At 34.2% G+C, this 10,533-nt stretch overlaps 1 protein-coding gene across 2 annotated transcripts in view; it reads right to left on the reverse strand.

Annotated features, from left to right (window-relative positions):
- LOC107663165 (serine/threonine-protein kinase PAK 6-like) overlaps window positions 1–10,533 on the reverse strand; it is a 47,901-nt gene that overhangs the window by 4,381 nt on the left and 32,987 nt on the right. For both annotated transcript variants that reach the window (XM_016453336.1, XM_016453335.1), the window contains exons 3-6: window positions 8,814–9,374; window positions 6,420–6,956; window positions 5,150–5,283; window positions 2,151–2,277 (exon numbers count right to left, since the gene is read on the reverse strand). In XM_016453336.1, coding sequence (XP_016308822.1) covers window positions 2,151–2,277; window positions 5,150–5,283; window positions 6,420–6,956; window positions 8,814–9,374 — 1,359 coding nt within the window. The remainder of the gene's footprint in view (window positions 1–2,150; window positions 2,278–5,149; window positions 5,284–6,419; window positions 6,957–8,813; window positions 9,375–10,533) is intronic.

A 10,533-nucleotide genomic window follows, 5' to 3' on the forward strand; every position in this document is an offset into this window, starting at 1 on the left:
ATCTATCCATCCATCCATCCATCCATCCATCTATCTATCTATAATCTGACTCTATCTATCAATCCATCCATCCATAATCTGACTATCTATCCATCCATCTATCCATCCATCCATCCATCTATCTATAATCTGACTCTATCTATCCATCCATCCATCCATAATCTGACTATCTATCTATCCATCTATCCATCCATCCATCCATCCATAATCTGACTATCTATCCATCCATCCATCCATCCATAATCTGACTATCTATCCATCCATCCATCCATCCATAATCTGACTATCTATCCATCCATCCATCCATCCATAATCTGACTATCTATCATCCATCCATCTATAATCTGACTATCTATCCATCTATCCATCTATAATCTGACTATCTATCCATCTATCCATCTATAATCTGACTATCTATCCATCTATCCATCTATAATCTGACTATCTATCCATCTATCCATCTATAATCTGACTATCTATCCATCTATCCATCTATAATCTGACTATCTATCCATCTATCCATCTATAATCTGACTATCTATCCATCTATCCATCTATAATCTGACTATCTATCCATCTATCCATCTATAATCTGACTATCTATCCATCTATCCATCTATAATCTGACTATCTATCCATCTATCCATCTATAATCTGACTATCTATCCATCTATCCATCTATAATCTGACTATCTATCCATCTATCCATCTATAATCTGACTATCTATCCATCTATCCATCTATAATCTGACTATCTATCCATCTATCCATCTATAATCTGACTATCTATCCATCTATCCATCTATAATCTGACTATCTATCCATCTATCCATCTATAATCTGACTATCTATCTATCCATCCATCCATCCATCCATAAACTGACTCTATCTATCCATCCATCCGTCCATAATCTGACTATCTATCTATCTATCTATCTATCTATCTATCTATCTATCTATCTAGTGTTTGTGAATCTTTATAAAAGGTATAATAAAATATATAGAAATTAAAAACGTTATTAACATATGCAATGCATGTGCAACTATCTATCTAGTGTTTAAAAGTAGTATGTTTTTTGTTTCTGAAAGAAGTCTTTTCTGCTCACCGAGGCAGTCTTATTAAATTATTTATGTCATATAATTGCTTGTCAAACTAAATGTCTTCAAATTAATTTGGAAATTATTTTATTTTATATTTTATTTTGACCATTTAACCATTTGACCATTGTATTTATTTAAATACAAATACAGTAAAATATTCTGAAATATCATTACAATCTATAATAACTGTTTTCTATTGTAACATATTTTAAAATGTAATTTATTCCTTCATGCAAAGCTGAATTTAAGCATTTTACTCGTTTTATTTTATTATTTGGCCCATTTCATTTGTTGACTAATTTGTAATTTTTTTCAGTTAATAAAATAAAAAATAAAATAAAAAGATTTGAAATCGGATTTAAAAACATTTAGTTTGACAAGCAATTATATAACATAAATAAATGAATAAGACTGAATCTCAAAAACAATTTACTATACAAACAAAATCTGTTTTTGGACTACATATAAATTATATACAAATAATAATAAATTAAAATAATAAATTACTTTACTGTAGGCTAAACCTAATGTCATGAATATACAAAAGAAAAAAAATGTGAAAAATAAATAGTCAACTAATTAAATGAGCCAAATAATTATAAAATAAAATATAAATAAATATATAAATAAAATAAAACACAAAATAAAATGCGGAAAATTCAGCTTTGCGTCACATGAATAAATTACATTTTAAAAAACATGCTGATTTGCTGCTCAAGAAACATTTCTGATTATTATCAATGTTGAAGACTTTGATAGGCTTCATATTTTTGTGGAAACCATCATATCTGTTTATTCTTCAGGATTCACAGATGAATAGAAAGTAAAAAAAAAAAAACAGCATTTATTTGAAATACAAATCTTTTGCAACATTATAAAATTCTTTACTGTCACTTTTGACCAATTTGATGCATCCTTGATGAATAAAAGCATTAATTTCTTAAATAAAATCCTCCTGACCTCAGGCTTTAGAAGGGTAGTGTGTATATATAGTTGTCTGAGGTTTGAATAGTGTGATAAGGTTCAGCCAGGCTAGAGGATGGACTCACGCGTCCGTCCAGCGAGAGCAGGATGGAGTCGCTCTTGATGTCTCGGTGTATGACCCCCTGCGAGTGGAGATACGCCAGCGCCTGCAGCACAGCCTCACACACGGTCGCGATCTGCTCCTCGCTCAGCCTGAACACAAGATCAGCCGCACGCTTACACAACTGTCCCGAGCTCTTCTTCATGCACCTGCTGTTTTTACAGCTCCTTCTGATGCTGCATATTAGTGCTGTTTACTAAGTGTGTGGCATCTCATTTTTCACTCGAGACAGGAAGAAACCACTAAAAAACACCCAGAGCAACCTGCATAACAACACTTCAGCACCATAATGGTGAGTTTTGAACTTCAGAAAATGTCAAAATCTAGTCTGATTCCTGATGTTTTCATCCACACCTGACAGATAAATAATCGTTTTGAGTTCAAAAACAGACTTTGTTTGTCTGGAAAAAAAAAAACTTTTTGAGATGCAGGCTTATTAATTTATTCATGCACTATAATTGCTTGTCAAACAAAATGTCTTCAGATCATTTGAAAAATATTTTATTTCATAATTTTATTTGGCTCATTTAATTTGATGACAAATTGTTATTATTATTATTTATTTTTATTTTTTTTTATATATATTTATGAGATTAGATTGAGTCTGCTGTAAGAATGCTTAACTTCTTAAATTCTACATAGTTCAAATTCAGCTTTTTGTGACACAGGCTTAATAATTTATTCATGTCATATAATTGCTTGCCAAAAAAAAAAATCTTCAAATCAAGTATGAAATTTTTTATAAAAAAGTATATCAGTATAAAAATGATTTAATTTTATTTTATTTTAAATTATTTTATTTTTATTTAATTAGGCTAATTTCGCTTGTTGACTCATTTCATTTTTTTCTTTTGTATATTCATGACATTAGGTTTAACCTGCTGTAATATTTTGTAGGAATGTTTTGGTTCATTTATTATTATTTATATATTATTCACATTATTATTCATAGACATATCAATACAGATATTCACTTGAGATGCAGACTTATGGATTAATTCATCAGTCATATAATTGCTTGTCAAACAAAATGTCTTCTAGTCAGTATAAATTTGTTTTCTAAATGATCTTATTTTATTTTTATTTTATATAAATTTTTATTATTTTATTTAAATGTATTTTATTTTTCTATTTATTTATTTATTGTTTTTTATTTTATTTTAAATTATTTTTTATTTTAATATTATATATTATTATAATAAATAATATTATTTAATATTATTAAATAATATTATTTATTTTATTTTTTGGCTCATTTAATATGTTGACTAATTATTTTTATATATTTTTTTTCTTTTGTCTATTCTATTGTATATTCATGACATTAGGTTTAGCCTGCTAATAGGTACTCAATAAAGTCAACTTTTTGAGATGCAGGCTTATGGATTAATTCATGTCATATAATTGCTTGTCAAATAAAATATCTTCAAGTCAGTGGCCTGATTCTTGAATGCAGTCGTGCTAAACTTAACTAAAGCTGCTCTGCTCGGAGTTGTTGTTGCTCTCTGGCTCTGTGTGTAAAATCGATGGCGTTTGCTAACGTGTCGGTTCAGTGTCTGCTGCTCGGGTCAGATCTCGTGCCAATTCCAGTTTGCCGTCTCGAGTCTGAGGAGACGGGACATACAGCCGCGCTTGTGTGTGATCGTGTAAGCGCTAATCTGATTGTCTAATCAAATTAAAGTCAGCCGTAGAGTGTCAGAATACACACACAGCTCAGAGCGGATCCATGACTTAACTGTACATCACCCTCTTGTGGTATGAATAAAATACTACAGTAATAGTACAGTACATGGAGTCAGTAGCCTATCTGGATTAACTATGAGCAGAGACACTCGAGCGCAGCCTGAGGTTGTGTTTTGCTCATCCAAACAGCAGAATTGCAATCACAGTGCATTAGCATTAAAAACGGTGACCTTAAAGTCATATGACATGAAAATGGACTGAAAATGATTTCCTTTAATCACATTTCTGGTCTTGTTGTAAAAGATTCATCATTACATGTTGTCTGTCTTCACCATCTTTCAACCATTAGCTGGCTGCAAATAATGTGCATATTATATTATTTTCTATTATATTTTATTATTTTATTTTAAATAATAAAATATATTAATAAAATTAATAAAAGCGTTGATATTAAATATTACATTATATATTTTATTACATTATTTTAAGTTATATTGTTTTATTTTAAATTATGTATTATGTTCTAATCTATTCACTCAAAAAACAAAACAAAAAAAAAACTTTGGGTCAAATATGGACTAACCCAACTTTTCAAATTTAATGTAAAATTTTAACCCAAAGTAGGGTTGAAACAACCCAGCATTTTTAGATAGAATTTTTGATTATATTACATGATATATTATATTGTGTTGTATTATTTTAAGTTATATTGTATTTTTATTATATGACATTATTTTAAATTGTTATATTATATTATGATATTAGTTTTTACTTATATATATATATATTATATTTTATATATTATACATATATTCATTTTAAATTTTTATATATTTAATATTGTATTATATAATTTTATTTTATTTTAAATTCTATTTAAATTATGTATTATATTGTATTATATTATATTATATTATATTATATTGGAAACAAAATGTAAAATAAATGTTTATTCAAGATCATTTATGCTTTTATTTTATTTTGATTTCATTTCAATCTGATTTCAATTAAAAAGGTCACTAATGAACTTTCCATTAGTAATAAGTCATAAATTCAGATTTGATTTGAATTGATTTTTGGTCAAAGGTATTTTTAAAAAGGGTATCTCATAGAGTCTTTAACTAGAAGACTAACCTACCCATGTTAAAGCATATTTCTCATAAATCCTATAGAGATCACAATGAAAACATAAACCTCTAGATTAACTGGGTAAGAAATCCAGTTCTCTCTTCTTTCATGAAACGGCTTTCCTAAATGAATGATGAGGTTGTGCTCTGGTACCTGGTCTCAGACACGATGTTTGTTAAAGCTCCTCCCTGCAGATACTCCATGATGACCCAGAGCTCCTCCTCCACCAGAGCGCTCTTGAACATCTCCACCACGTTCCTGTGCTGGTAATCTCTCATAATCACCACCTGAACACACACCAACACACCCTCATCAACACTCATCAGCATAGCGAATGCACAAAAATAAATCGGTTTGTTTAAGGGTCAGAAGTTGCTTTTGAAATGTTGCTGTTGAACTTTCCAAAAGTCATATCTCAATATATTCAAGTGGTCAAAGATGGTTTTTTTTATCCATAATCCTTTATTTTATTTATTATTTTATTTTATTTTATTTTATATATTATTTTATTTTTTTATTATTTTATTTTATTTTATTATTTTATATGATTTTATTTTATTTTATTTTATTTTTATTTATTTTTTTATTTTATTATTATTTTATTTTATTATTTTATTTTATTTTTTATTTATTTATTTTTTATTTAGACATTCAACGCTAATCGTGTTTACAGGGTTCCAAAATCTAATTTATATGTATCTATGTTTCATCTGTTTATTTGAATATGACTAACTTAAATAACTGAGTCAGTTCTGGCAGTATCTGCTAGTTTCTGTGCCTTGCAATAAATCATACACTGTGATTGAAAAATACATTAATAACCCTAGACATTTCCCTTTCAAAACACGTTTCTATCATTCAAAACATTTTGTGACTGAATGCTCTGGGGTCAGTGTCATCTGAAACCCTTTTCGCTTAAGTAACGTGATGAAACGCAATACTTAATGAGAAAAAAATCCATGATGGGACACTTTTAGATCAACAAATATGTGCATTTTAAATGGCCAATTCTATAGTCGGATATTGAATCTTTTCACATAGACAGTGAATGCATAATATTTACATTTAAAGGAATAGTTCACACAAAAAGGTCTTCACCCTCAGGCCATCCAAGATGTAGATGAGTTTGTGGACAAGTAATCCACAGCACTCCAGTCCATCAGTTAACATCTGGAGAAGATGCTTTCCAGCATTTGTTCCAGCTTTTGTCTTCTCCAGATGTTAACTGATGGACTGGAGTGCTGTGGATTACTTGTGGATTATTGTGATGTTTTTATCAGATGTTTTCCAAACCTGATGAAGAAACAAACTCATCTACATCTCGGATGGCAGGACGGTGAGCACGTTTTCAGTTTCGGATGAACTATTCCTAAAGCAATATTGGGGTTGTTTTGATTCATATTATGCTCGTTCGTTGTTTGACCTCATTGAAGAGCAGTTCTCTGCGCTGTTGTCTCCTGAGGTCCATCATCTTGACAGCCACCACCCGTCCGCTGTGTTTCTCGTGGGCGATGCACACCACACCCGTCGAACCCTCGCCGATCTTCACAAAGTTCTCCAGATACGAGCGCGGATCTCCTTTATCCACCACCATCTGCAGCGCGGCCTTGAACTGCTCGTGGGTGACTTTGGGCGGGTCGGGCGGGGGTCGGGGCGAGGGGTGCTGCGGGGGTCTGAATGCAGGCGAGCAGGTTCCCGGAGGGCTGTTGGCCAGAGATCCAGTGGGAGACGGTCGGGGCTGCGACGGGCTGTCCTGTCTGGGGTAGAGACCCGGGTTGGGGCAGCCGGAGTGTCTCATAAAGGGGTCTGGCCCGGTGGGCCGGTAACTGATGTTGGGCGAGAGGCCGATGGTGTAGCTGGAGGAGGAACGCACCGTTCTGTGAGGCCTGGTGCCACTCACGAGGGGACTGCTGGTGCCGCTGTGCAGATATCCCGGCTGGTGTCTCATGGCTGCGTCGGCCTGTGTGCAATAGAAATAAGGACATGGGCTGGTTTTCCTTTACTTTGTTTATCAACATGCATTCATCTGACAAACACTTTTCAAAGGGACTTACAGAGCATTCAAGATATTTTATTAGTATACAGTACTGTTCAGAAATTGGGGGTTTTAGTGTTTTTGAAAGAAGTCTCTTCTGCTCACCGAGGTTGCATTTATTTGATCAAAAATATTGTAAAAACTGTAAAATATTATTAGGGGTTCAAGCGCATAGTGCTGAATTCTCCGCTAAAACTGATCGTGCAGACCAAACCATAAGGCCTAGAGAGCTGAAACTTGGTCAGATGGTAGTAGTATTGACCGCTACTCAGATCCAAAGACTCGCCCCAATAGGCCTATGGGGGGGCGCTACAGCGATCGAAAACGCAAAACTGCTCATAACTCCTAGACCATTTGTCGTAGACTCAAATTGTACATTTTTGGAATCCTTGGGTCAAAACGCACAAAACTGCCGGATTTGCTCTACGAAGTCCGGTTTTTCAGCAAATTGAGTTATGTCCAAAACCTACTATTGTGAACTAGTCGTAGGTTTTTCACCCGATCGGAACCAAACCACTGCAGAAATATTCTTTTGACTGTGAATATCAGTAACTATGAAATTTCGACTCATCGTTGCATAGGGACGCCAAAACGTTCGTAAGGGGCCACTTTTACTAAAATGGCTATAACTCCTGAATGGAATGAGATATTTTCACCAAACTTGGTACACATGTGTAAGAGCTTAATCTTTGATCAAATAAAAAAAAAATGCAAAGCTCTGCCACTCATTGTGAGATAAAAAAAACTCAGAATTCTGAGAAAAAAAGTCAGAATCGTGAGATATAAAATCAGAATACCAAAAAAATCTAAATGGCAAGATATACATTAAAAAAATGATGAGAAAAAAACTGAATTGCGAGATTTCAAAGAATTCAAAGAAAAAAATTATAATCATGAGATGTAAATTTAGAATTTAGAGAAAAAAAGTCAAAATTGTGAGATATAAAAGCAGAATTAAAAAAGTTATAATTGCGAGATAATCAACTCGAAAACAATCAGAATTGTGATATAAAAACTCAGAATTACAAGAAAAAAATAAAAATGGCAAAAACAGAATTATGAGAAAAAAGGTCAGTATTATAAGATGTAAAATCAGAATTCTGAGAAAAAAAATTTGAATTACAGAATATAAACTTGCAATTGTGAGGGAAAAATTCAAAATCGCAAGATGTAAATAGAATTTTGGGGAAAAAAGTCATTACAGCAAGATGTAAACTAGAGAAAAACTCAGAATTACAAGAAAAAAATAAAAAATGTGAAATGTAAACTTAGAATTCAGAAAAGTCAGAATTGTGAGATATTAAATTTGAATTCAGAGAAAAACTAAAAAATCTGAGATGTAAACAGATAAAAAGCACATTTGTTAACCTGCAGCACAAAAGCAGTCTTAAGTCGCTGGGGTATATTTGTAGCAATAGCCAACAATACATTGTATTGGTCAAAATTATACATTTTTCTTTTATGCCAAAAATCATTAGGATATTAAGTAAAGCTCATGTTCCATGAAGATATTTTGTAAATTTCCTACCGTAAATATATCAAAACTTAATTATTGATTAGTAATATGCATTGCTAAGAACTTCATTTGGACAACTTTAAAAATGATTTTCTCAATATTTAGATTTTTTTGCACCCTCAGATTCCAGATTTTCAAATAGTTGTATCTCAGCCAAATATTGTCCTATCCTAACAAACCATACATCAATGGAAAGCTTATTTATTCAGCTTCCAGATGATGTATACATCTCAATTTCGGTTTTGTTTCAAAAAGCTGTTTGTTACCTTCAGGTCGTATGAGGAGTACAGTCTCCCCGGGCTGTTTTGCAGATGGACCAGCAGTCTGTTGACGGTCCTCATGTCCGGCGTCAGACCGTCTCCGTGTGGCATGGTGGGGCTATAGAAGCAGGTGATGGGTCTCTGGTTGTGCGAGAACACGATGGGGAACTCTCGTCTCATCATAAGAGGTGGCTCCGGGACGGGGATGGACGGCGGAGGAAGAGGAGGAGAGCTCATGCTGACCTCATAGGTGGATTTGGCGCGGGGCAGAACGCCATTGGGCTGCAGCATCACACTCTTCTTCAGACCCATGTACGGCGTGCCGCTCTCGCTGTGGATGTTGCGTGATTTATCGGCCCAGTGAGGGTCAGGCTCGTCCAGGGCTTCGTACTGATACACATCGGCCTCGCTGACCTCCCCGAGGCGGCCGAGCGACTGCGCTCTCTTGCGGGCCGACGGGCTGCTCTTGCGCAGGGAGTTGGAGCTGGTGACGGACAGACGGCTCATGTCTGACAGCATGGCTGATATATAGTCTCCGTGGCCGATCATGCTGCCGCACACGATGGTCTGGGGAAAGAACAGAGGCAGGCTGTGATTAATGCGAACTGAAACCGGCGCTATTTAAAGAGCGTGTGAATTCACCTGGGTGCGGATGAACTCCAAATCACACTTTCCTCCGAGGAGCCTATTTCTGGCTGATTTGTGTTTATGAAATGCTGAATGACTCGTCTGAGCTATCGCAGGACTGCTTCTCTTGCAAATGAAGACTAAAGCAAAAGGCTTTTTTTGTTGATTATTGATGATGCCATTTATGTCACCTGTATGTAGTTTTTCTATCTATTTATCTATCTATCTATCTATCTATCTATCTATCTATCTGGGATGGGAAGATTCCCCCATTCGCTCGGTGCATCGGCATAAAAAGTTAACGATGCGATGCATCGGTTTAAAAAGTGTGCATTGGATACAAGTTGGCTTTTGTATCACGATGCATCATTTCTAACATATTTGCATCGGTAAAAACCGATTTATTTGTATATAATTACTAGTGGATGCGCTATACTTTTATTATTTAGAAAGTGACCAATAATCTGTAACCAATATTTTATATGTAGATTGATTTCTCCTCTCAAACTGTTTCTCAAGCGCGCTCTCATCACCGCTGCTGCTGCACCACGGAGACCCGAGGAAAAACTGGGATTAAAGTCCAAAACCTGACTTGAAATAACATAACAAATCAATCGGGGCTAAAGCGGTTCCATTAAAGACTAATTAAATTCACACAATCTCACTAATTTGTGCACGTTTATTCTTAAGCAGACCTTAATGTCAATCATGGATCAAATCGATCCACCATGACAATCTGTGCTGTTTAATGCATTTGAGACGTTGTGTTTTCCTCAGTGCATAACTGACATGTCACAGGTATAATTTTCATCTGTAAATGTCAGAAAGTCACGCAAACATGTCCATTTCTCTGTCAGGAGTGGGCGAGGCTTACGCGAGTGAACGCATGCGCACTAAACAGACGGAGCGCAATAGAATAGTAGCGCAATAATTCTGAATAAAATATGCATTCTGCTCAAATATTTGTTGTTGGACATTAAATGTGTCTTTTGTAGAATTGTAAATCTACATATAAGTGTATTTTTATGATAGCAGTAACTGTAAAGGGACTTTTGTAATGGGTAAATCAAATGTAAGCTAGTTCAGTACTAATTACTAA

This window comes from Sinocyclocheilus anshuiensis, unplaced genomic scaffold, assembly GCF_001515605.1.
Source record: "Sinocyclocheilus anshuiensis isolate Anshui unplaced genomic scaffold, SAMN03320099.WGS_v1.1 scaffold767, whole genome shotgun sequence".
In the NCBI taxonomy this organism is placed as follows: Eukaryota; Metazoa; Chordata; class Actinopteri; order Cypriniformes; family Cyprinidae; genus Sinocyclocheilus; species Sinocyclocheilus anshuiensis.